We start from the raw sequence: 25,018 nt of genomic DNA, 5'->3' as shown, positions 1-25,018 counted from the left end.
TTGTTTATTGCTTCCTTAATGTCTTCAATTTTGTTCTTCCATAAAAACCCACGAGCCCCTAACCATGGTCTGTTTGATTGATAGGCACTGTAGCCGTTGTCTTTCTGCGGTACAGCAACATCGGGTCTCTGCTTTCCTCGCCTAAAAACCTCTCCTCCAAAGACCCTTCCGAGCAGAGACACACAGTTAGCTCAGCAGTTATAGCTGTTGCAATTAGCTCCAATCCACCCACACTCTATGAGCTCGAGAAAATAACATTTACCTTAAAGTATGCCAAGGTAAGGGGGTTTTTTATTATCTGTTTCAAGTAAAACAAAACATTAGCTAATCATGTTATGTGATGTAAGCATACCTGCAGCATATGATGAGCTAAGACATAATTCTGTTGTTTGTTGATGTGAAGCTACAATTTATTACTCTAATAAGATTAATCTCAAATGTGACATCCTAAGTGCAATATGCTAAATATGGTACAGAGGAAAATTGCTATGGGATGAAAACAAGGGCAATAATGCCATCTTTGGTGGGTTGTAGTATGGATAAAATGTAGATGTCTGAACCAGAGAAAAATTATAGGATCTTGATTGTTCTGTATTTAGGTGGGTTTTCTTTCTGAAAGTTTATCAGATGGTTAGGGATATATACTAAAAAACAGAAGCAATGCTTCAAGGTTAATGCAAAAAAGGTAACCTGGAATTAGGGGGTAATAGCAGAACCTACAGTTTTGAAGCTTTGCTATTTCTGAAATCTTAACACATTTATTTAAAACTGAGAGGTTTACTTCCAGCAAATACAATTTTTGTTGGCTTCAATCATATGTGAAAAATCACAGCACAAAGAATCATCAGAAACATGACAATAAAGCAACTCTGTAGAGAGCTGAGCAATGGGACAAGGTGCTAACTTGGTTACACAGATTTTAAATTTGTTACTTCCCTTCTGAGTTAGAAATCACCTTTATATAAATTTGCATATCTTTATAAAGCCTATATTACAAGGGAGACTTAGTCTTTGACTAGATTTAGTAAGCACTAACTGCACTAAATAATAGTAATGGTCTTACTCATCACTGTTGTGTAGCAGGTGATATAGCAGGTGTGATATGACCCTGGCTTTATCCCAGATTGCTTTGTAAAATGCATGGAATAAGTCTCAGTTTTTGAACTGCTCATTTGGAATGGATGAGCAATGTGGCTGTAACCTTGGAGTCTACTCCATGTTCAGCAGGTGCAAGCATATACATAACAATGTTTTCAATAGGTAAAAATTCCAGCATCTTTGCAGGTGCCAGCAGAGCTCAGTAATCTGATTAGACTATATGTTTGGTGGGGTTTTAGCTGTGTGGATAAATTGCTTCCATCCCCAGCCATGTTTTAATTGCTTGGAATAGGCCTTGCAGAATGTGTTTTTTGTTTCCCAACCTTCCAGTGTTAACAAGCATTTTTTAATGAATTGTGCGGTCTAGCGTAAGAAAGGTCTCTTGATGGGAAATATCCTGCCTTTTGCCATCAGCAGAACATCTTGTTTCTGTTCCAGACTGCAGATAAAGACATTAAATGTGCATTTTGGAACTACTCAGACACAATGAATGGCAACTGGGCTACAGAAGGCTGTGAGCTGACACATTCCAACTCCACTCATATCTCATGCAAATGTAATCATCTGACTCATTTTGCTGTTTTGATGTCCTCAGGTGGCTCCGTTGTAAGTGCTATTTTAATTTAGTGTTTTACCTAATACTTTCTTCTGTTTTCATTCCTTATGTTTTTATTTTAGTGCAACCTGCATACTTCCCCCCTTTATGTTGTCTCTGTTTTGTTCAGCAAACACACAATTTATTGTGCACAAAGCAAACAAAATTCCTCCCATATGTGTTTGAATTTCCTTATGTCCTTTCTGCAGTATTACAGAGCACTGATGCAGCAAAGTATCTTGTTCCAAAAACACAGTCTGTTGTGCTTATTTTTGGAGCGTTGCATTTCATTTTACATCTCACTTTAATACTGCTGTGGGATTTATCTGCCATTCATTGGTGGTCAGTAACCATATGGCCCTGAATTTCTGTCTCTCAAAACTTTGCCACCCATTTGTCTAACCTTGGCGTCTAAAAAGCTGCTTTAATTTCTCTCTGGAGACTTTGCAGCAGCATAATCAATCTGAAGTTTATGACTATTAAACATGGACACTTACAAGCAGCACAAAATTGGAAGAATGGCCACTCAATTTATGTCCTTCTTATATTAAGAAGCTCCATAGATTTCCAGGGTCTCAGTGGGGATCTGCAGGAGCTCAGGTCCTGCCTCAGGAAGCAGCTTTATAAGGTATCAGAACTGACAGCAAGCAGAATATTAGCATGAATATACTGTATTGAGACAGTTCTCTCACACTGTGAATTTCATGCTGATAGAGGCTGTTTCCTGGTTGCTAAATAGCATCCTAGGTCTGCAGTTCAAATTTAAAACCTTTGCAGGTACCTATATAGCTATTTTGAAAAGAAAGGCTGGGAGGTAAAGAATCTCTCATCCTTTATTTAGTAAAAATATTCTTAGATACATTTTATGGTCAGCTGAATGCTCTCCTTTTGCTAATGTACAGTCACGTATTTCAGAGTTTCTTTGTTCAAATAGCAAACAGCAAAAGAAATTGTATTCTTATACAGAAAATATTCACGTCTGGTATTGAAGTATCTTGTGTTTCTCTGGAGAAAGTTCATGTTAAATATCTGGAATAGCATTTACTTGAAGTGATTGTTATTTCAGAGTCTTGTTTTGATCATGTTGCAAATTCAGTAAGACAGTTATTCAGTTTTGCTTATCTAAGTCTCTGCTGTGATAAGTCCTTTTATATTAGAAAATATTTGTGTCATATTAATAGATGTCCTGCTGCCAGTGTATTTGTCATTCACTAAAATGATCTGATTTTGAAAATCTTATTAGGAGATACTGATGTTAATAAAAAGTTTTGTTAAGAAATATCAGAAAATGCAAGAACAGGAATATATACAGTTTATTACTAATTTCCCCTAGAATTATATCTGTCTCACAAAAACCCAATATTTTTTAGATTATCCAAAGTGTACATTTCTAATGAAACTCTACAAACAGTTTTGATTAATATTTTGTAGAAAAGAAGAAAAGAGCTGTATTACAGAATGAGGTCTTTCTTGAGACGTTATAAAACTGTTCTTTTAAATACTATATTATAATTTTCCCCCAGGGTGTTACAAATTATAGCATTCTTACAAGAATCACTCAGCTAGGAATAATTATTTCGTTGATTTGCCTCTCCATGTGCATTTTCACCTTCTGGTTCTTCAGTGAAATTCAAAGCACTAGAACGACAATCCACAAAAACCTCTGCTGCAGCCTTTTCCTGGCAGAACTTATTTTTCTGATTGGAATTAATATGAACAATAATAAGGTGGGTAGTTTTCACTTGTGCCTTGATTTTGTATTGCAAAATAAATATACAGTATAAGATATGATCTTTCTTCTACTCCCCACACTTCCTATCTACAACAGTGACCCTGACTTCCCAGTACAGTAACAGGAAATACAAAATGTCATTTAAAGAAGCAGGGCCTTCATATGAGCTGGTGTGTATTGACTTTGCTCCATGGGTTTCATTTAATATTTGTCACCTTTACTGAGACTGTGATCGCAATGTGTTTAGCATTTTCACTTTATTTAGGATGCTGTATAAAGCCACTTTGGTGGCTCCCAGGTTGACAGTTTTCTCTAAAATCAGGCCAGAGCTGCAATCCCAAGCTGACATCTGAGATATTGAGCTGTTAGCTGGAGGACTAAATGTGAGGTCTTGACCTCTCCCTTTTGCTTTTCAGAAAGCTAGGGTGTTGATTTTTGCATCTCAGATTAGTTTTAAGAAAAAAAAATATGCATAAATTATCAAAATATCCTCCTATAAGCTGAATAGGATTTAAAATTACTTGAAAAAATATGAGCTGCTATGCCTGAGGTAGCACTCCACTATTGATGGATTGAAAAATATAATTTACAAACATTTTGTATAACAAAAGTTATTTCAGAAATAATTCCTGTTGTATAATTCCTGTATTTCTATTTCAGAAATAATTCCTTGTGATGCCTAATTACAATGTTATCAAAATACTAAAAATTAATTTATTAACTTTCTGTAGATCAAGCCAATAGACTACTCAACTATAACAATAGGATCAACCTAGTCAAACCACTTATACAGTTTTTCTGGGAAGACATGCACTAATTTTAAAAGTTGAATTAATCTCTTTATTTTACCATTTGCTACAGAAAACACTAATAAGCAAATGTGCAAATGGGTGTAGACCAAGTTCTTGTTAACCAGCATTCCAGCTGGGCTGAATCACCACTTAAAGGTCACTCAGTTACTGTGCATGTACTGTTATAATATATATTGACAAAAGCCTGTTAATAGAATTATGACTCCTGCTTTCTCTGATTGAATTTCTAGCTCTTCTGTTCAATTACTGCTGGACTACTCCATTATTTCCTTCTAGCTGCTTTTGCATGGATGTGCATTGAAGGTATTCACCTCTACCTTATAGTTGTGGGAGTCATCTACAACAAGGGTTTCTTGCACAAGAATTTCTATGTCTTTGGCTATGTCAGCCCAGCCGTGGTCGTTGGAATCTCTGCTGCACTGGGATACAAGTACTATGGCACCACAGAAGTGTAAGTCACTGTTTCTGTGTTCAAATCATCTTACAGAAGGAGATAATAATCACAAAAGCACATTTCAAGGCATTTTCTGCTGTTTAATTTTCAGATGTTGGCTCAGCACTAAGAATAACTTTATATGGAGTTTTATAGGACCTGCATGTCTAATAATTCTTGTAAGTATAATTTTAATTTTTTATTGTAGTACATAAAGCCAATAATAAAAGGTGTTTAATAATCACCCACCCACTGCCAGCATAGCTGTGAGTGCTAATTATAGGGCAGAATTGACTAATTTAGGCCTTTTTATAGTACCTCTAAATTATTTATATGCTGTACATCTAAATACTTTACTAGTCTGAAAAATGAATGTTTGACAAAAAAAGTTCAATATAATATCAGAAGAGTTTTTTCTTACTCTTTCTTTTATCTTAATGGTTTTGAAATTCTGTGAAGCATTTCTAGTTCTTGCAGAGAAGCATCTCTGTATGTCACTGGCATCTCAGCATGGCTCAGCAGGAGGTGTTACAAAGACACCATCCTAGCAGACAGATAATCTGGTTTTTCAAATGTTGTGTGACTTAATCTCTTATCAGTGATGGGTCATCTTTGTAAGATTAGACTGTCATCTTTGTGGTTTTATCATTCGCATGTACCCTGTCATCATCAAAGCCATTTTAAACTAAATTGCGACGTCAGAGAAAAGAACCTGCTATTTCACATGGGCAGACAAGTCAAGTATTGATAGCCCTATTTCAGCTGTGAAGAGGGCCTTTTTAATTCCTATTGGAAGTGGTTTCAAACCTGCAAATTTGGCAGGTATTACATGTTCAATTCTGAATCGAGATGTTTTTGGTGTTTCAGGAGCATTTCTAAGTGCTATAAAGTTTAAGGAACCATTCTAGCTGTAATGGGGCTTTATTCTGTATGACTGTGTTGACACTGATAGCTGGAGCTAACAGAAGGAGAAGGTGCAATAGCAAGGCCTCACAACACTTATGGTCAAGTCAGTTACAGCTGTGTTGTTTTTTAAGCTATTTGGTATAATGTGAGGATTTGTTAAAAAAAAGAAGTGGAAGATCCTAACACATACAACTTGGTAGTGAAACAGTTTTATTTCAAGGCATTATCCATTTCAAAGCTTAATAAAGTATCAGGTATAATTCTGGTCAAATTTCATGCCAAATTCCCACTGCATATTGGATACAGCTGGGAACAACCTGACAGATATAGCTGCAAGGTTATGCCTCCCCATCTCACCCTTCTGGGGAGCACAGCAGATTTTGAGAGGCAAAGCATCATGACCTCCCTTGGGTCAGTGCTTCTGAGTAAGATAGCCCTGGTGTCCAACAGGTTACTGAGATGGAATGAAATCACAGCAAGACACCATTCTTTACTAGGAAATTCTTGAAATTCTTAGGCTTAACTTTACAATTTCCTCTTTCCTATTTGAACCTTATCTTTTCTTCCATGGAGGCAGAAGGGCTGGGGTTTTGTTGTTATTTCTCTCATTCCTGTTCCTCATCTGCCTTCAAGTAAAGATTTATGCACAATGACGTGTCTCTGTAGGGTTTGCACATGAAAATCACATTATCAAAACATAGAAAATGCCCCAAGGGTAGGCATCTGTAGCCTTGTTTTCAGCTCCAGCTGAGCTGTGCCCAATGGGGATCTCAGGTACACGGCACAGAGACAGAGCAGGTCTGCAGTGGCTTTGCTGTAAATCTGGCTGCCTGCAGAAGCAAATCCTGCAAGCTGGACTCCAAGGCCTGTAGACATTCTTTGAGCACTCCAGATCTTCCAGCAATCCCTGCAAATTAAAAGGGGAAAGGGAGGTGCTAGAAATTGATCCAGGCCTGTATGCCAGTGCAGCCCTCCTATGTATGAGGAGAGCAGCCAGACAGTTTCTTTTTATCTCACTCCTTTGCCTAAGTGAAGCCATGAAAAAACCCGTAGCTGAACAGCAAGGAGCCCTGTGGTTGTTCAGCTACTTTTTGTGTGTTATACAAGTATTTTGTGCTAACTTGTTTTCACAGTATTCACACACTTTCATTTATTGTCTCTTAACAATGTGCTAGTAGACCACGAGGGAAGAGGCAATCTGCTTTCAGCAAGGTGCTTCAGCTGCTCCAGGGTTTTTTTGAGGGTTTTGACAGCTTGTTTTGATGGAGTGATAGCAAAATGAAGCCTGAACTGCAAGAGGGATATTTTCTAAAAGTGCAGGGACCCGGGTATTTTGCTCATGCTCTGTCCAGGTATTAAAGGAAAATATGGAAAACCCAATGAAAATAGGCACTGACACTAGAAGATGAAGCTGGTGTCAAATGTCTTCGTGGAAAGCACGTTGCTGGTAGTAATTCTGTTTCCATTGTCCAGCCTTCCTGCTGAGAACACTGCATGGGCTTCAACATGACAAGAGATTCAACTCTTTCCATAGTGCCATTCAGGCAGTCCTTTTAATTACAGGAGCCAATCTTTTCCTAATATTTTCATTCTGCCCACAGCTAATTAACGAGAAAGAAGAAAAAAATATTAATTAAGACCTCTGACAAGAAAATAGCACTTTTGTTCTGGGATAACCAAATAGGGCACTGGAACCATCATATTGAAAGCTGAAAAACCTGGCAGCTTCAAGTTTACCTTTAATCATGAGCTTCAGCTACTAATAGTATTGCATTTTCAGGTTTTCCAAGATAGTTGGGAGACCATGGATACCAATTCTCTGGAGGGCTACTCACCACAAAATTCTTGCACAAAAACATTAAAATCATTGTCAGGACAAATGCCATGTACCCAAATGCTGGTTTCCATTTCTGTGAGTGGGGCCCAGGAGATCTGTGGTTTGGATTACACTGTAATGTGCTTCTGAGACAGCGCGTAAATGATGAACAGAACCACCCCTGTACCAATGGGTTTGCTGTCTCAGGGCACCTTGTTTCAAACATGTCCTTGGGCTGTAATCTGTTGTAATAATGAAGCATAGAGAGCTCAAGTGTTTATCAGGAGTACAAATTAAGTTCTCCTCTGATTGCCTAAGCAGAAACACTACTTCTGAAGGTGTTTGCTTATTAATACTAAGGTTCTATTAGAAGTCTTAAGTGCAAAGCAATGGCCTTATTGATCCCATCTAAAATTACTATTATTATTAGACTGGTGACTGTACATGAAAAGCAGTTGGTCAGAAACTCTTTAGATGGACTTAGCAAAGAAAGAGCATTTTAAACCTTTAGAAAACAAGCTGCAAACTGAAGATAATTTCTACAACTTATTCCTTCCTCCTAATATTTGTAATCTTTAGAACCACAACCATTTTAACTAAAACTATGCAGTAGATTAGATCAAAGCATACAAGTATGGAGAAATTATTTATAACAAGTATTTAAACTTTTTAATAGAAACGTGAGTTTATCTCAAGCTTTAAGGGACAAACATTCACACACATGGCAGCCAAAGACTGATTGAGGCAGAGACAAATATAAACCCCAGAGACACAAGGTATGAAAAAGGGGCGGGGAGGGGGGGGTAGTAACAGAGAATAAAAAGAAGTCCTAGAAGACTTTTTTTTCTATTGTAATACACTCTTCCAGTAAAAATCTCCCTGTTATAAGTGTGCAGAATGGAAATTACTATTTGTCGCCAGGGTGACGTGGCTGCAGTTTTGATTAGCATGTAATATCTGTCAACAACAAACTCCTTCCCATTTTGGAGGATTTCAACATGACTTTCCCCACCTCTGGCATCATAGCTTTTTGAGTGGGAGTAGACCTATGTAAGAGCTTTATTCTGCACCCTTGGTGGGTTTGGAAACTTAATCTTTTAAACTCTATAGACATAGCATAAGTTCTTCCACTTGTACCTATTTTGAGGTTCAGCTATATATTCGTTATCCATTTGAGAGTAGAAATGATGTCTGGAAGGGTTGGCCAAGGGCTATTAACACTGTACTTATGAAAGTCTATGAGACACTCAAAGGAAAATTTGGAAAAGAATCACTGCTATTCCAAGTACAGCTCTAGCCAACCCTTCTAATATACCTGTCTCCCACAATGTTCTCCCATCAAATCTGTTCAGCTGAGCTTTATGCAGCAAGTTCAAAGTCACCCATGAATTCATGATTTGTACCTTTACAGTATCGACAAAGTCATGCAGACTTGACTGTTGCACCTACTGTCACTGCCACAATAAATTGGCACACCTCTGTGAGGAACCAGGACTCAGAAGTGTGACGTGTTGTAACATTAATAGGTACAATTTGCCATTTGACAGTATAAATCTATCACCATCATTTGTTGAGATCACCTCTGTAATAAAAAAAATACAGACTTCCTCTTTGAGGTTGGAACATTTCCAGAATTGAACATCATCCAAATAATCCTCTCTGTGGCTTTTATCCAAACATCCCAGTGGTGTGCAGTGAGGGAGGTAGCTCCTGCATGCTATTCCTTGTTTTACTCATCTAATGAGTGTTTTTAGGGATTTTGAAGGTGTCTGGCTTGTCTTCAAGTTCCAGTTTCTTGAAATAATTGGTAATTGTAGTGTTTACAACTATAAAAATGGCTTATACATGAACCCTGCAATTTTCAGAGCATTCCTGTGCACTTGACTTAGAACGTACACGCCAAGAATAATTCTTGGGAGTGGTGTCCACAGAAAATCCAAGTTCTTTTTTAATAAATGTAATGAATAATCAACTGTAAAGCAAAAATATTCTAAGAACTTCAGTGATTGATTAACCATACTGGTTTGAACCTTTCTTGTATAAATGAATGGGTAAATTAATAAAATATACAGGTTGCAGTTGCAAAATGCAAAAAAGTGACATATGAGTGATGAAAGCAGGCTAGCAGCAGAGTAATGCTTTTCATTAAGGAACTGCCTACATATTCATTAGAGCTAGTCGATTACTTAAAAAATACATTCATCAGATAATTTATTTGATGAATTTTACCATTATTTTTCAAATAATTTATTCAACAAAAAAAGGTAAAATTAATGTATTAGTGCATTTATCAAATCCTGACGGACAGCTCTAATACTTATTCAGTTCTGTACATTTAGGTTGATTCAAGATTAGTAATACTGCTGCAATCAATGCGGAAAAATTCTTGGCAAATCCATTACTGTGCTGTTTTCTCATATACTCACAAATTTCACGTACTTAATCTAGACTATTCAAACTTAACATCTTTCTTATAAAAATAAATATTCAAAGAATCTCAGATATGAAATTTTCACAAGCTTCAATAAAGAACATGGTCCGAAAGACCATTGTTATCATTTAAAAATAGAAAGCAAAAAGAAGCAGTCCCTCTGAGGTGAGTCACATCACAGTGATGTCATCAAGTCCACTGCCTCTTTGGGCTTCCTCACCTTATTATCCCTGTTCTTCAGTGAAACATTGCACAATCAGTATTCCTGATATTTCTTGATATTCTAAGAACTATTATCAAAAATGTTGTTTGACCTCTGACTTCCACCATGACAAAACATGGCACCATCTTACATTTTTTCAGTGAATATTTATGCTCTGAAAAATTCTATGGGTTTTTTTTGGTGATAAATGCTTAGTTAAGTTTCTTAGATAGATGTGAAATATATACTCTACCATTTACTGTATTTTTTTCAGAAAATAGCAGTTTTGAACATTTTTTTTATATCTACTGTTATTTCTCAGTCTGCCTTTTTAGTGGAAATGAATTCCTACTGGGACTAGCAATGCCTTTATTATTCTTTTTTAAAGAGTAGTAGTCCCCTTTTCATTAGCCTCTCAGTGGCTTCATTTAAAGGTGTCTCCATGGCATTTCTTATGCCATTGTGAATAAAGTGGAGAGAATTAATTATATAGTGGCATTAAAGACCAAGCCTGCAACTTTGCTTGAAACAGATTAGTTTAAACCACAGTGCTGTTCAGCAACAATACCTGCTGTGCTAAATAATAACTGAGTCAGAAAATACTTGCCCTGTTCAGTGGACAGGATCAGCTTCAATCTCCAAGACACAGCTCCCATATTGACAAACCCAATAGATACAATTTTTCAGCAAGACTAGATATTTCACATGACTCAAGGTTTTATTTTTTTTCTCTTTGCCATTAAAGCCCCAATTCCATTGTCCCTAAATACTTAGAAAAAAGAGGGTGTGCCCATTATTCAGAGTAATGTAATTAGAAAAAGTACTTGTTCCTATGTTATTGCATAGTAACAAAGTCATCACATAAGGCTGAAGGGTCCTTGAAGGATGTTCCAAAGTGTTTGTTTTTTTTAAAAATCTACTTAGTAGTTCTGTAAGAAAAAAGTGTATTAAGTTCTCCCTTACAGTCACTGGAAGGACACTAGACTCAAAACTGAAGTGTGTCCTCTGTCACCCAGAATGAGCCAAGCAGACACAGCAGGGGAGGGAGCACAGGTGGATGTCAAGGGAAAGGAAAAGAGCACCTGCATGTGCCAGCTGGCTGCAGATTTCCTGAGATATTCCACAGCTCAGAGCAGATTAATGTCTCACACATCCTCTTTCGGTTCTAGAAAGATACACTGTGCCCACTCTTTTAATGGATCCATGAATAATCAGCTTTTGTGGATATTTTTTTCAAGAAAGCCATACAACTGGCTGAAATAGGTTGGGCTTGTTGTTTTGTATTTTAGTGATTTTTAATTGTTTAATATCTTCTTGGTGGTTCTGTTATATGCCTTCTTCTAAGCACAGTTACTATAAAGATATATGCTTACCCTAAATTGTTCACTGAAAGGACACCATAGGTTTGCTTGATGATGTCTTTTGGACTTTCTTTGCAGTTACATAATAACTTCATCCACATGACATCTCACTTGAATCAGGTTTTCTTCCACTATTCTACTGCCCCTTTGACTCATCCCTGACAGGCATTCAGACAGACAAATTTAAATTCACAATAGTAATTGCACAGGAATGCTGTGCTTGGAAATCTCACTTGGACACTAAACGAAGTTTTTGTGGTTTTGAATAAATCACACCATGGGATTTTGTGACCATGTCCACAGCAGAATCATAGATAGTTCTGAAAAAACAAAAGGCCAATCCTCTTGAGGATTTGGCAAATTGTGGAAGGTATGGATACATTTCTGCCAAATATTCAGACCTCCAAAATGGAAAATATAGCTTGTTCTCAGACTTCACATCTCAGTCATGGTCCTGATACTTTCTCCTTCCTGTTAGCTCATCTAGTGACTGAAGCTAGTTGTGCTAAAAGATGATATACAACTATGTCACTTCTCTTTGCTGTGTAAAACTCCTGCAGGGCTCCTGCATGAGGCTCCAGATGCAGCCTAAGAAAGTTTTCCATGTATGGAAGGAAACAATAGGATAGGAGCAATGTGTAGTCTGAACTTTTTGATGCACCTTGAACCAGTTCATTAAACAGTCTGATTTATGTCATTCCCAACTCACAAGAAAATACATCTCAAAAGATTCTTGGAAAAGAAGAGTAAACCTAGGAATTATTTACACTGTGAGCAAAATAGACCCCAGTCCTACCACTGGATCTAACTGGGGTAACATTTATGGCTAAGGTCAGATACAGCTCTGTTGGTTCATCCCTCCTGCCCTTGGCTGCAGAGCTGATGGTAAATAATGTGTTTGGTTTTGCAATCCAGTAAGAAATAACATTGAATCCACAAGTCTGCAAAGCTGTTTACCCTGATGAAAAGCATGGAAATCACATTTATTTATTTATTTGCATCTTCTTTTAAGTGTTCTAAAAATATAAAGGAAACAATTGAGTCTAAATCTATAGCTTGAAGTATGTAAAAAAAAAACTTTGAAGTATTCATAAATAAAAACCATTCCTATGTGAACTTTTTTTTTCCCATGTCAGGATTTGTAATAAACTCATTTGGCTATGTTTTAACTTTAAAAACAAGTGAAATCATTAAAAGCTTAGAAGCATAAAATTCTACCCCTGAATAATTGAAAATATTTCCCAAAAAATACAGCCTAAAGGGGGTTCATTAATGGTATTGTTCCATTTCCTACTCGCAGATAAGACTGCTGTTGTATACTTAAAGCATTCGCAAAGATATATTCACTGGGGACATGGTAATGAGATAAATCAGTCAGGAGACAAACCCTGACTGTTTGACTGCCAGCTTGTGTCCAATTTCATGCAATTAATATAGCATACATTTTCATTTTGAAGCTTAAATGGTTGCATTGTTAATAACTTAATTCCATTCTCTCCTGACTGAAATAATGATGACCCACTGAACGTTGTCGTTTTACCCAGCCATTTGCCATCCAGCCAGAAAGGCAGAAATGTATTGCTCTCTCTGGCAGAACTCAGACCATCACAAGCTCATTAATTCAAATACTCTTAATGAGGGTCATTGTACAGACTGATATAGATACAGCTGCTCTGAACTTCAGACATTTTTTGAAAGAGCCAAATTCAATATGATATATGTAAAAAATTCAAGTATATGCCTAAGAGAGCAGCAGGAGAAATTTTCTCATTCTTTTTTGTGAGATCTGACATCAGCATATAGATGGTTTCATCAATTATTGAGACAGAGACTAAGAAAGGAAAAGGGAATGATTTGGGGGTTTCATTTTTGAAGTTTGAATGTAAAGTGCTCAGACTGAATCAGAGCTAGTATGTCTGAGTCTTTAGAATTAGCTGCCTCTTTCTTATACCTTCTCTTCTTTGTAACACTAGAGAGCCTTTAAAGGCTGGTATTTGAAATGTTTTAATAACTTTTGAAAGGCTGGGGTGTATCTCTTTACACAAAGATATCCTACATGAAATTACTAATTCCTTTTTCATTCTATAAATAACGTGTATTGGTAATATTCTCAAAACGTCAGCCTCATATTAAACAATTGCAGCAGTGTTTAAAAAACAAAACTGTCTTTAGATAATCCTGGATGAAGAACTGAGGGGTAAGGGAAATCCAGGTCTTTCTGCTCCAGTGAATATTTAATTATTTATAGGGCATGGAATAGATCCAGCAGTAGCAGTGAATAACTATACAGAGTTGGAGAAACCAAGGGTCATAGCCTAGTCTGAATATTAAGTAAAACAGAAAATTGTGCCCCATGTCTCCAACATTTTGTATAAATGTGCTGTCCACAGGGATTTTCATTGTTCAGGAGTGTCCTTTCTGGTTTTATTCAGAAAAGCTATCCTAGTCAAGAATCGTTTCCTGGTGAAAACACAGTCTAAAACAGTAAATGTCTTTTAGTGCTAATGAACTGACATTTTTCAAGGAAAAAAAGTATTGGACAAAAAATTTTTGAATGTCCTGTCCTGATCCATTTAATTTCACCAGAAGTCCAGGTGCTGGCTGAGCTACCACCACGAAAGACAGACCATTCCCCTCTGAGCTTTCAAGTGCACTTTGTCTTGCTTTAAAAAAGGAAGAGGGGGAAGAAGGAAAAAAAAAGTCTTAGTTGTCACATTTGACAGCTTTCAGCTACCTTGATGGTGCAAAATTATGATAGATCACTTCACTCAGAGTCTTACAATTTAATTGTAATTAATTATGAAAGAAATTACAGCTCTTCAACATGAGTGCAAATATTTTTATTTGCAAGTTTTATTAAATCTTGTGTCGTTCATACTATTCCGTGTTCAACTAACAATAACTACCATTCTGTATCTATATAGAGAGAGTTTTGTGTAGTTTGAAGCACTAACATCATATTTACTTGAGGACAGAATACTACAATACTCTTTCAGTATGTAAAATATGTACATTTCAGAGTGGAATTAAGGACCTATTTTAAATATAGCTGTTGCTAGGCAATGTGCTATTAGCAGAACTCCAGCAGCCTGGAATGTTTAGGATTTTAGGACCTACATGCTCGTTTTTATATTATTACTTAGTTTCTAAAATACTAGCAATCCACAGAGGAGTTGGTAATTTGCTTAGTCAATAGATGAGATTGTTCCTCAGTGCTCTCTGCTGGGGCAGTCCCAGACCTGATAGGAGTGGCAGCCAGAGCAGCACCTTGCTCTGTCCGTGCCCAGCTTTTCTTCCTTGCAGAAGCACCTGCCCAGGTAGTAGGGAGACAGAGGGAGGGATGCTAATCTGCAAGCAGATTTTCAGAGCCATTCCTAGATGTAGGTGGAGGTAGGTTAACTCTAAACACTGCTTTTCCCATCCTATTCTAAAATACATATGATTGATTAAACAGAGCTTCCCAGGCTAGTTCCTTCGGCAAAGCCTCCTTATAGTTGACCAGATCATTAGGAGAGCACCAGGAAATTTCTTTGAATTCTAAATTGCTTTTTGTCTCCTATAAGAGAACATTATCCAGATCAATGCTGTGTGTCAGATCTGGTCCAAGGAGCTGTACAACTCCAAATTGCTCTGAACTCTTCCTTGTGTGCCTGCTGGGCCTAACCCACCAAAGTCACAGTTCTGAATTTGGGAACTGCAACATGGAAATCCCCAAAACAGCTGCAGGAAAATGTCACTGTCCTGCTCTTTACCACAGTATGCATCTATGACACATCCAAGTGCTAAAACCTGCAGCAGTGGCCACTGTTGCCTCTGAATGTCTTGGGACATTCAGTTCTCTGTGGTGTGTAGTGATAAAGCCTTGGCAATGCTGGTGGTTATAGGAGTTTTACTATTTAACTGGCATTCTGCATATTAGCTTAATGGGGCCAGAAGTCACTCCAAAACCCTAAATCCTTCTGACCCTTTTTGTATGTGATGTCCCAGAGAGAGATATAACACTTACCATCCTTCCTTTAAACTCAATCTTGGATGTACAATACAACCCAGTTCATGCAGGTTTGTGTCTCCTTAGAGATTACCCAGTGTTATACAGTTACATAAATGTAGTTGACCATATCTACAGAATTCTGATTTCATGGGCATTCTAATAATTTATCTTGTTCATTGTCTATTTCACACAAATATATTTTAAGCATTTCATTTGTTCATAAATATACCACAACATCTCTAGAATTTAAGAAGGCTAAAAATACTTTTACAAATACCTTTAGGGAGACTTGATTCCCCGAAGGTGCTGTGAGTGGAGGCTTTTTCTGTATCAGTCCTTGACTTTGATTAACCACTTAAAAAAAAAAAAAAAAAGGAATAGATTAATTATTAAAATTAGTCCTGTAGTGCACCTGAGCAATGATGAGTGAAACATGATTCCCACTGAATTGCAGAGGAGGCAGGGCTGAGGATGCTCAGCACTTCAGAGAATTGCCCTGGTAGGGAAAAAGTCAGAGGTTTTCTTTGTAAAATGATAAGGACTTAGTGCACTGTTTGCCCAATAGCAGTCTGGGGTGGTTTGTTAAATAAATAAAATACAAAAAAAATATTCAGTTCAGGGCTTGGAATCAATGCAATTCCCCTCTAGTCTATTAGACCTGCCGAGAAGCCCCTCTCAGGACACACAGCAGTTTCTCTGACTGCTCAGCCATGTAATAGCACTGAAAACAAAGGCACCAGAACTCGCCGTGTCACTCTGTGACATCGTTATTCACTCGATAAAACTGTGGCCGTGCCGCAGCACCTCTCGCTCTGGGTTTGCCCCAAGCTGCAGCCTAACTGTGCTCATTATTCAGGTAACTCGTCCCCAGGCTGGCCCTGTGAGAGCCTGTCCTGAGCTCGGTGTCACAGCTGCCTGCACATCCTGCTCTGCTCCAGCCTGCTCCCTCTCCGGGGACAGCGTGCCTTATGTTTGCCATCTCCTCCTCATTCACCTGGCCTGTCACCTTAAGGCAGTCTTAATTATAGTATCATTGAAGGTTTATTCAACAAGATCTTAAGACTGTGGTTTAATTACAAAAATGAAAACACATGATTGCAACCAAAGTAAGTATAAAACAAGATTTGGCTGCAAGGAGCAATTGAAACTTTTTAGATGTTTCAGTGTCTCTCATCCAGAAGCCCCTCTGCCCCAGACGGAAAATTTGAGGACCCAAGAATTCTTGTGTACATCTATATTTAAATTACTTTTACAGCCTACTACCTCAATTTCTGCTTGTTTGAAACTCAGTTTTAGACACAAATTCAAATGTCTTAAGTGCTTGTATCTTTGGCTAGGCATTTGAAGTGATTTGATTCTCATTCCTTTTGTTGGAACACATATAGCTCTTTGGGGATATCAATTCTGTTTCCTGTTTAGTCCTAATAAGTTCAACTTATTAGTGTTCATACTCAGTCCTGCCATCCAATATGAGCTTTTTATTTTACATTTCCCAGAAATAGTCGAGGCCATTGGTATGTTCATAGCAAAGAACATGCAGAGTATCAGGTTGAAGCAGGATGCATTAAGTTTAGGATACCTTTTGGGATATCTTTTGGATTACCAGTTTTCTCCAAAGGCTACACTTGACACATTGTTTACATTAGGTAGGTTTTTTTTTCTCCTGAATTTGCCCATGAGTTCATGCTATTGTTTTCCCTCGTGTTTTGCTTCATTTCTGTGTCACAGGGTAGTTACTATAACCTTGTTGTTATCCATTTCATCCCCCGTCAAAGGACAAAATGAAGTTCCAGAGGTTTCTAGCTTAGGTTGAAGCATTGTGTAAAGCCAGTCTGTAAGCTTTCACTTTGCTATAGAATTTTTTTATTAATGGAGTGTTTAAAAATGGGGCAAAGACCGACTTAAGACTTTAATAAATCTTGGAAACGAGCGGGTGTTTCAGAAGTTAAGTTCACCCTCATTACCCTGTAACATTACCTCCTGTGAGGCTACCTGAGACATATTGTACAATAATTGTGTTCTGGCAGCTGACTCCAAGAAGCTGGTGTTAACCTCTCCTGTTCCCCTGATACATACAGATTATTCCCATTAGAATGGCTTGGTGAATGAAAAGATCATAGCTAATGGGTATTACTTTAATGCAGAAGGCCAAATCCTATTATCCTGTGAAACGGACAGTGCAAATAGCATTTGTGCAAAGCAGCCCCACTGGGACAAGGAGAAATGGAGCCTGCTGCCCGCCCCATCCTTGCTCAGCAAAGCCTTGCCAGTTCTGCAGCTGGTTTTGTGAGAAAGGGGGGCTGGCCCATGGAACTTCTCACAGAACCTATTTCTGGCAGTTTCTAAAGAAGTTGCAGTGTGTTCTCCATACTTCTGGTACTTTGATCACATTTCCCACTACCTTTTTCAAATTAATAAGTACATTAGGTGGGTTATGCAGATTACAGTGTATGCATGAAGTTATTTGATATATTATTCACCAAAAAATATAAGGAAAAAAGTAAGTCTGCATATAATTATCCACAACTTCTGACTGACTCATAATTAACTTTGAAATATTGCTGGTTTAGGAGATATCACAGATTACAATTCTAAATATAAGGAGCTTCAGAATAGCTCATGATGAGCACTAGTACAAGGTATTCAATGAAAGATTAATTCCCTAAACTGCTCATCAGCTGTATCTCCTGTCTTATCAAATTGTAAATATATTATGCTGCATTAAACTATAAGCATGCAGCTAATTAAAGCAGAGACTGCTTTAATATCAGATACTTCCCCCTTGACATAAGAAAAATGTTCTAAGGACATACCTTATGAGTCTTAACAAATAAAAGTGATTCCTTTTCAAGTGGTGCTGTGCTCCAACAGCTTTTTGGTTGTTAATGCAGAGACTTTAGTTTGAGTTGGGTTTTTGGTTTGGTTTGGGTTTTTTTTAAGAAAAAGAAGCAGGGGGAAAACCATACAGTCTTTCTGGAGAAACAACTTGTGGAAGGCATTAATTCTATTCAATCTACAGCCTGAAGCCCACAGGAACTGACAAAGGGATTGCAACCAAGGATTTACAAATAGTACCTGAATGACACATAGCTAAAATTTGGTTCATTTGCTAATATTTTAAATATATTTTGATGTTAAATGCTGCAAAGTAAGAAGGAAACCATCCACATTTTTAAAGGAATGCAGTATAAATTTAACTGAAAGATCAGTGAAGCCTATCCAAGCCAAGAGAGGATCAGAATCACAACTGAGCATCATTTGCAAACTTGTTTATTTTAGTTATTTTCTTTGTTTCAAACTCAAATCAAGAGATGCCATTGTAAAAAAAATCAAGGAAAAAATACCAAAACTATTAATCTATGAAAAAGACATAGAAGATATAATGCAAGAAGCCTTTCAGTAAAAGCTTTTCATTATTTGTGTAAGCCTCTAACATTTTCCTGTCACTCGAAAGTTTTCACACCCCAAAGACCTAAAAAAGTATAATGCTATTAATGTTATTTAGCAACAAAAGACACACATATTTTGGGATCAATATGATACAGTACAATAGAAAATCCGTAGGGTAGAGGGTTTTTTGGGAGTTTCTCAGTTTTCCTTTTCCTTTTCCTTTTCTTTTTCCTTTTTGTTTTCTTTTCCATTTCCCTTCCTTTCCATTTCTACTTAGGAAAAATAATCTCAGCAGAAAATCGAAGAGATTTGCCAATAAAATCAATAAACATTTGCAGACTGTTGGTGGTGATACTGTTGAGATAAGGTAGGGTTACGTCCCTGTTTTATCAATAATTATTTCAGGGCTCATATTTTTTTAATAGAAGTGAATCAGAACAGGGTGGGTTTTTTCCCCTCCTGGATTGGGCTTCTGTAGATCTCAGATACACAAAAATTTTATCTGACTTGTTTCATTTAAGTGTTTAAGAGTTACTGGCATTCAAAGGTATCGTGGTTTGAACTAAAAGTTTTTTTCTTCACTCCCCCCAGGTTAATTTGTTGGCTTTTGGAGTGATTATTTATAAAGTATTTCGACACACTGCAATGTTAAAGCCAGAAGTCAGTTGTTATGAAAATATAAGGTAAGTTTGCCATTCAGTACAATTTCTACCCTCTGTAGGTTTAAATACAGACAGAGATGAAAATGAGTATTCAACAGTAACAGTTTAACATCCTGAGATCTGTAGAAAAAGAAATATTTTTTTTCTGTTATTACCCTTATACATATTTGGACGTACATTTTGCAATTATTCCCACTGAACCATACCTTGTATGGTAGGGTGTGTGTGAAAGATGCACAAAGAAAACAAGTGACCCATTTCAACCAGAGGGTAAAGGCTGATGGCAAAGTTTAAGAAGTAATTGTCCTTTTTTCTCAAGTATTTTCCACAGCCTCTATGGAAGGCAAAACAGAATTCAAATCTGTACCTGAAATGGGACCAAAATATTTGCCTTGAAGTAACAAGTGATAAGAGATTGGAGGCATTCTTGTTACCTGGGAGAAGTCTGCAGTAGGACATTATGCTTCTGTGGCACTGGGGGGATGGAGTGGATTCTTTACTTTGCATGCTGCTATGATTTTTCCATCAACTCACTCTCTTTAAAACTGATTTATAGAGACCTTGAAAACCATTTGTGCAGGAAAAGCTGAAGTGTACTACAGGGAACATTGAAAACAACTTACTGTTTGTGTTGCTTAGGAACACTCCTGCAGTTTCAATGCATTGCACTAGATTTATAGTTAGGATTTAGCAATTGTTTGATTGATTACTTTCTCTTATTCCTCACCTTTCATAGCTTCATGTGGTGACCTGTTTCTAATGAAGTTGAAAATTACTCATTTTCAGGGGAGCAGTGCTAAAAATGTCTGCTGTTCAAAGGAAGTCCTGCAATGACTGAGCTGAGAATGAATAAGAAAGTAATCAGTGGCTTCATTTCCAAGACAACATGCTGTAATTTGCACAAGTCTGTGAGCAGGGCTCTACAGCATCTTGGAAAAAAAATTGTAGCCAATCAGTTCCTAAAATTTTAAGGCACCAATATGCTGACCCAGGAACTATTTGAGAGTACTTGTGCTCTAAAAACAATTTATTCTTTTTTTTTTTTTGGTTGTTTTGTTTTGTTTTGTTTTGTTTTTTTAAGAGACAATTTTATAAAGAGTCTGGTTTTACAACTGGCACCGTCCTCTGCAATGAACCTGAGAGGCAGCCTGGGAATCCTTTGATGTCATGCACATGCACTGACCTAAGAGCATACTGAACATTTTTCTGGGTTTGTTTTTTTTTTTTGAGGAAAATAGTGGGGAGGAAGAAAAGTGGGGGAATGCTTCATAACAGACATATGTTTTTCCTTGGGGAATTACACTAACAGTAGATTTAAATCAAATCATATGGTGCTGCAGTACACCAGAGAAAACATATCTGAAGATTAAAGAAGCCAGTGTTTTGAGGCCCTCCAGTTTTACTCCTTTGCTCTTCCAAAGTGATTATGTGACTTTGTTCATGCTACAGTGCTACAGCACACCCTGAAGAGCAGCCCCTGCACTTGCACTTCTCAGGCCCTCGCAGCTGTGAAAAAATTTCCAAGGCAGCATTCACCACACAAAGTGGAGGAAAAGGCAAGTAGCATGTGCCTGTGTGTTGTTCACAATGTTTTCTTCCTCTCTAGATCCTGTGCTCGTGGTGCCCTTGCTCTCCTCTTCCTCCTTGGGGCTACCTGGATTTTTGGGGTCCTCCATGTGGTCCAGGGATCTGTGGTTACTGCCTATCTTTTTACAATCTTCAATGCATTCCAGGGGATGTTTATCTTCATATTTCTTTGTGTGTTGTCTAGAAAGGTAAGTATCCTACCCCCTGTGGGAAGTGACTCAGTCTCATGTCCCTTCACTGGCCGGGTGTCCAGCTCAACTTCTGCTTTCAGTGGAGGCAGAACCTCTGTCTGGCTTTTACCTTCTCACATTATTTTCTCCAATTTTAAAACTGAAGTATGAAACATAGGAAAATTGGGCTTTTTAACTGTAAAACTGGTTACAATGTCATTAACCTGATGAAATAATACAATACGTGCAATAAAACTTCCAGTCTTTTCAATTAGCAGCAAGATTCACTCACACTACCCTGGGATATTACTTTCTTCAGTAGTCTGTCCTAAAGTAAATGTCAGCCCCACCCTAAAACATCTAGTGACAGGAGCAGTACAAAATGAGTTCAAAGACATATAGACCTATTAATAAACTTATTTCATAATGGAATTCAATATTTTTATTTCAGATTCAGGAGGAGTATTATAGATTGTTCAAAAATGTTCCTTGCTGTTTTGGCTGCTTGAGATAAAGGGAAGGAAAACATCCAAAAGCATCTCAGCAGAAGAAGAAACCTACATGGTGTTGTTATGGATATTACTGCAAAATATGGTATTGTGAAAGTATGAAATGACCCAGTGAGCAAGCATATCTCTTAACTGAATTACTGGTTTTGTACATACATGTGCATTCATGCAGAACATCTGTATTATTCTGTATACTAACAGTATACAAAAGAAACTGGATCATTGCAAAACAAATATTCATAAAGACAAGGGAAAGAAACAAATTTCTAAAGAACCTCAAGACTTCATGACTGAGGTTTTGTTTCTAAAATTAAAAATATCTGCAGTTCTTGAAAGCAAGATATCAAAAACCAACCAGCACAGCAGATTTTATGAAGTGCTTTGCTCATGGAAACATGTTCACCATCCTTTTGTAGTATAGAACTTCATACATTAAGTTGTATGTGACCGTCTGCAGCGAATGGGTTCCATTAAAGAGTCAATAGATAAAGATCTGGTTCAGGCTAGACTTTTGAAAACATTTCTTTTAATTTAAAGTAGATTAAAAAAGGAATTTGTTTAATATTATTCTCTTATCACTCTGAAATATTTGTATATTAATCAATCCTTTATTTTTATAACTTCTAAAGAACTGTTTAGATCTAAAGAGCTGAGGTCAGATCTGATACAAGAATGGTGGGACAGTCATTTTATAACTGAAAGATTATTTTGTGAATACTTTGAAAAAGATCTGGTTCTTGTTTTATTTAATTGCCAAAAAGACTGAGATCTGCTTAACTGGCACTATGATTTTGGAGGCTGTGGGAAGAAGATGCTTTCACAGGTTTGTCACTTCACAGATAGTTGGAATCCAGACTTTGTAGGATCAAATTAAAGTGGTAGAAATCACCTAGGCAGAAGAACACGGATTTAAATTCAAGGTAATGTGGCTCTGTACCGTGTAAAATTCCAAGTAGAGCAGTTTTCTATAGCATCTTTGAGCCAAGCAGCTGTCTTCCTCTGAGGCTCCTGGGTTTGAATCAATCCTGCACTTAACCTCAGGAGTATGTCTAGAACTACTAAAATCAAAGGGAGTACCAAGGTGCAAGTTTGGCAGATCAGAGCATAAACACAATGCAACAACCATTCCACCTATGGCATCTGACTTATTTGAAAAGTATGCTTTAACTTCACCCTTTTAGCACCCAAATTATGTGAAGTGCTGAGCAATTTCCTGCCCACATTGCCTTCTCAGGAAGTGTCTAGGATCTCAGATGAAGCACAATATTTTTGCCAATGAGGCACTGTAAATATGTAGTTGTTAATAAATCCCACTATTGTGTTGTCTGTTAAAATAAAGCACTAGTCTGTATTTTATTTATATTAAAGGAAATCTTTTTTTTAGTAATGGTAACTTTGGTTTTTATCTTTTTTCCTTATACACAAGGTTTTCATTGTATGCACTTCAATGATAGGCTTCATTAAGTATGTTCCATGCCTGTGTCTAGTTTTTTGAAAAAAGAGTAGTCTATTTTTCAAAAAAATACTAAAGAAATCTCCTGGTTCTTTGAATGTAAAATATGTGAATAAACTGGAGTGCTTTGCTTTCACATTTTGACATTTCCATTCATTTAAATAAATACAGCGGTAAAAGTTCACATTGTTACATATCATTTGCCCTCAATTATTTGCTGTATTTCCTTTGCTGTTGTATATGTTCTTCTAAGGTTGGGAAATGCAGATACATATTACTTAAAAGAGTATTTTTAGAAGGATATCTAGCAGCCCATCATTTTTAATCTCCTGCAGAACTGTAACCTATAGTAAGCTGATCTGGACAAAGCATCTCTAGTAACTATATAATGACTTCAGCATGCTCAGGGAGATTGAAAAAGTTCCTTGGAAAGAAAATATATCATAAGTGTTTAGCTTACAATAGTCTTTGTAATGAAAGAACATCTTTTACAGGAAAACTGCTCTCCTGTCTCTGGGTCAGATCTTCATTGAAACTGTTTTCCTTGCATACAAGGATGAGTTTTCATCTTCTTATATAGCACATAAAGAACAGATAAATTTTTTTCAATTTCTTGCCTCCGACCCTGAAGGACATTGCAACTTCCCAGGACATGCAGATGTACTGACAAGCAATTAAAAGTTTGTTTGTCACAGCCCTTAGTTACATGAACCCCAACCCAGCAGAGAGAGAAGGACTGAGATTGGACATACATTGAAAACAAGAGAGGTTTCAACAAGACATGAGGAAAATCCTTTTCACCATGAGGACAGTCAAGGTTTGGAGAGGATTGCCCAGAGAGTTCATACATATTGTTCTGTTAAAATCTTTAGAGGTTTTTAAGACTGCATAAAATTCCCAGCAATCTGATCTTAACCTGACCCTGCTCTGAGCAGGAAGGTGGATGAGATGACCCTCCAGCCTGGATTATTCTATTAGTCTATGGTATCAAATCAGAAAAATAATAATCAGGCATTAGTTACAATTTCGTTATGCAAACCTGCACCCAAGTGCTATGCAAACTGTTTTTACAAAAGTAAATTAATGTAATCTATTTATCAGATCAACTAGCTGACTGGTCTGAAAACTAAGTATTTTTCAACACTTTTTAAGACTAAACACTTTTTAGAGGTGTGTGACATGTCCAGTGGGGCCAACAGGAAAATAAAAAAGTAAAAAAATCATTGATTGATCAGACATATAAAAAGTAAAATATTAAGGTTCACTCTGAAAGTAAATGCTTGATGAAGAAATTTTTTCCATTAAACCAAACAGAAATTTGTGTTCACTCTTGCATTTCAAGGTGTGTTTCAAAATACAATAAATAAGGTGAAGTCTCATCTATTCTGAAATAAATATTTCCTCACAGAATTAGAATACTATTTTAAAGAAACTGCAATATTATCACCATACCTGTTGGGAGGTTCAGTCTTCTGGAGTTGTGCTAACAGATCTTCTTTGCTCTTTACCTATTGGAATGAAGCAGGTAGTCATTTAAAACAAGATAAATTCTGTGCAAATTTATTTCAGACTTTTCTCCACTCCCCAATTGTCACAGACCTTCAGCTCAGAGCATGGGGATGCTCTGAAGCCAGAACTTGAGCACCTTGTTGATCACCCATATAAAGCAATGCTGCACATGATTATGTGAATCAGAGCAAGTATTTTCAGGGCTGATTCCTCCAGCTGCTACACTTACATCATCACTTTCCTCATCAATAATTTCACTTTTTATATCTTTACCATAATACTTCATAACCACACTCCTGCCATGTGCCAATTAACCCCAGGAAAAGCCCTACCTCCTTCTTTGAATTCTGTATAGATTAGA

At 37.1% G+C, this 25,018-nt stretch overlaps 1 protein-coding gene across 2 annotated transcripts in view; it reads left to right on the top strand.

Moving 5' to 3' along the window:
- Nucleotides 1-24,527, top strand: part of ADGRL4 (adhesion G protein-coupled receptor L4) — a 73,622-nt gene extending 49,095 nt beyond the window's left edge. For both annotated transcript variants that reach the window (XM_021527336.3, XM_021527315.3), the window contains 8 exons: nucleotides 85-278; nucleotides 1,537-1,704; nucleotides 3,217-3,420; nucleotides 4,468-4,688; nucleotides 4,783-4,849; nucleotides 19,359-19,450; nucleotides 21,036-21,204; nucleotides 21,638-24,527. In XM_021527336.3, the coding sequence (XP_021383011.3) occupies nucleotides 85-278; nucleotides 1,537-1,704; nucleotides 3,217-3,420; nucleotides 4,468-4,688; nucleotides 4,783-4,849; nucleotides 19,359-19,450; nucleotides 21,036-21,204; nucleotides 21,638-21,700 (1,178 nt within the window). In that variant the 3' untranslated portion in view covers nucleotides 21,701-24,527. The remainder of the gene's footprint in view (nucleotides 1-84; nucleotides 279-1,536; nucleotides 1,705-3,216; nucleotides 3,421-4,467; nucleotides 4,689-4,782; nucleotides 4,850-19,358; nucleotides 19,451-21,035; nucleotides 21,205-21,637) is intronic.
- The last annotated feature ends 491 nt before the right edge of the window (nucleotides 24,528-25,018 follow it).

This window comes from Lonchura striata, chromosome 8 (genome assembly GCF_050655825.1).
Source record: "Lonchura striata isolate lonStrDom1 chromosome 8, ASM5065582v1, whole genome shotgun sequence".
Lineage (NCBI taxonomy): Eukaryota > Metazoa > Chordata > Aves > Passeriformes > Estrildidae > Lonchura > Lonchura striata.
Note: the sequence above shows the minus strand (reverse complement) of the source record. Positions and strands in the feature narration are given on the sequence as shown.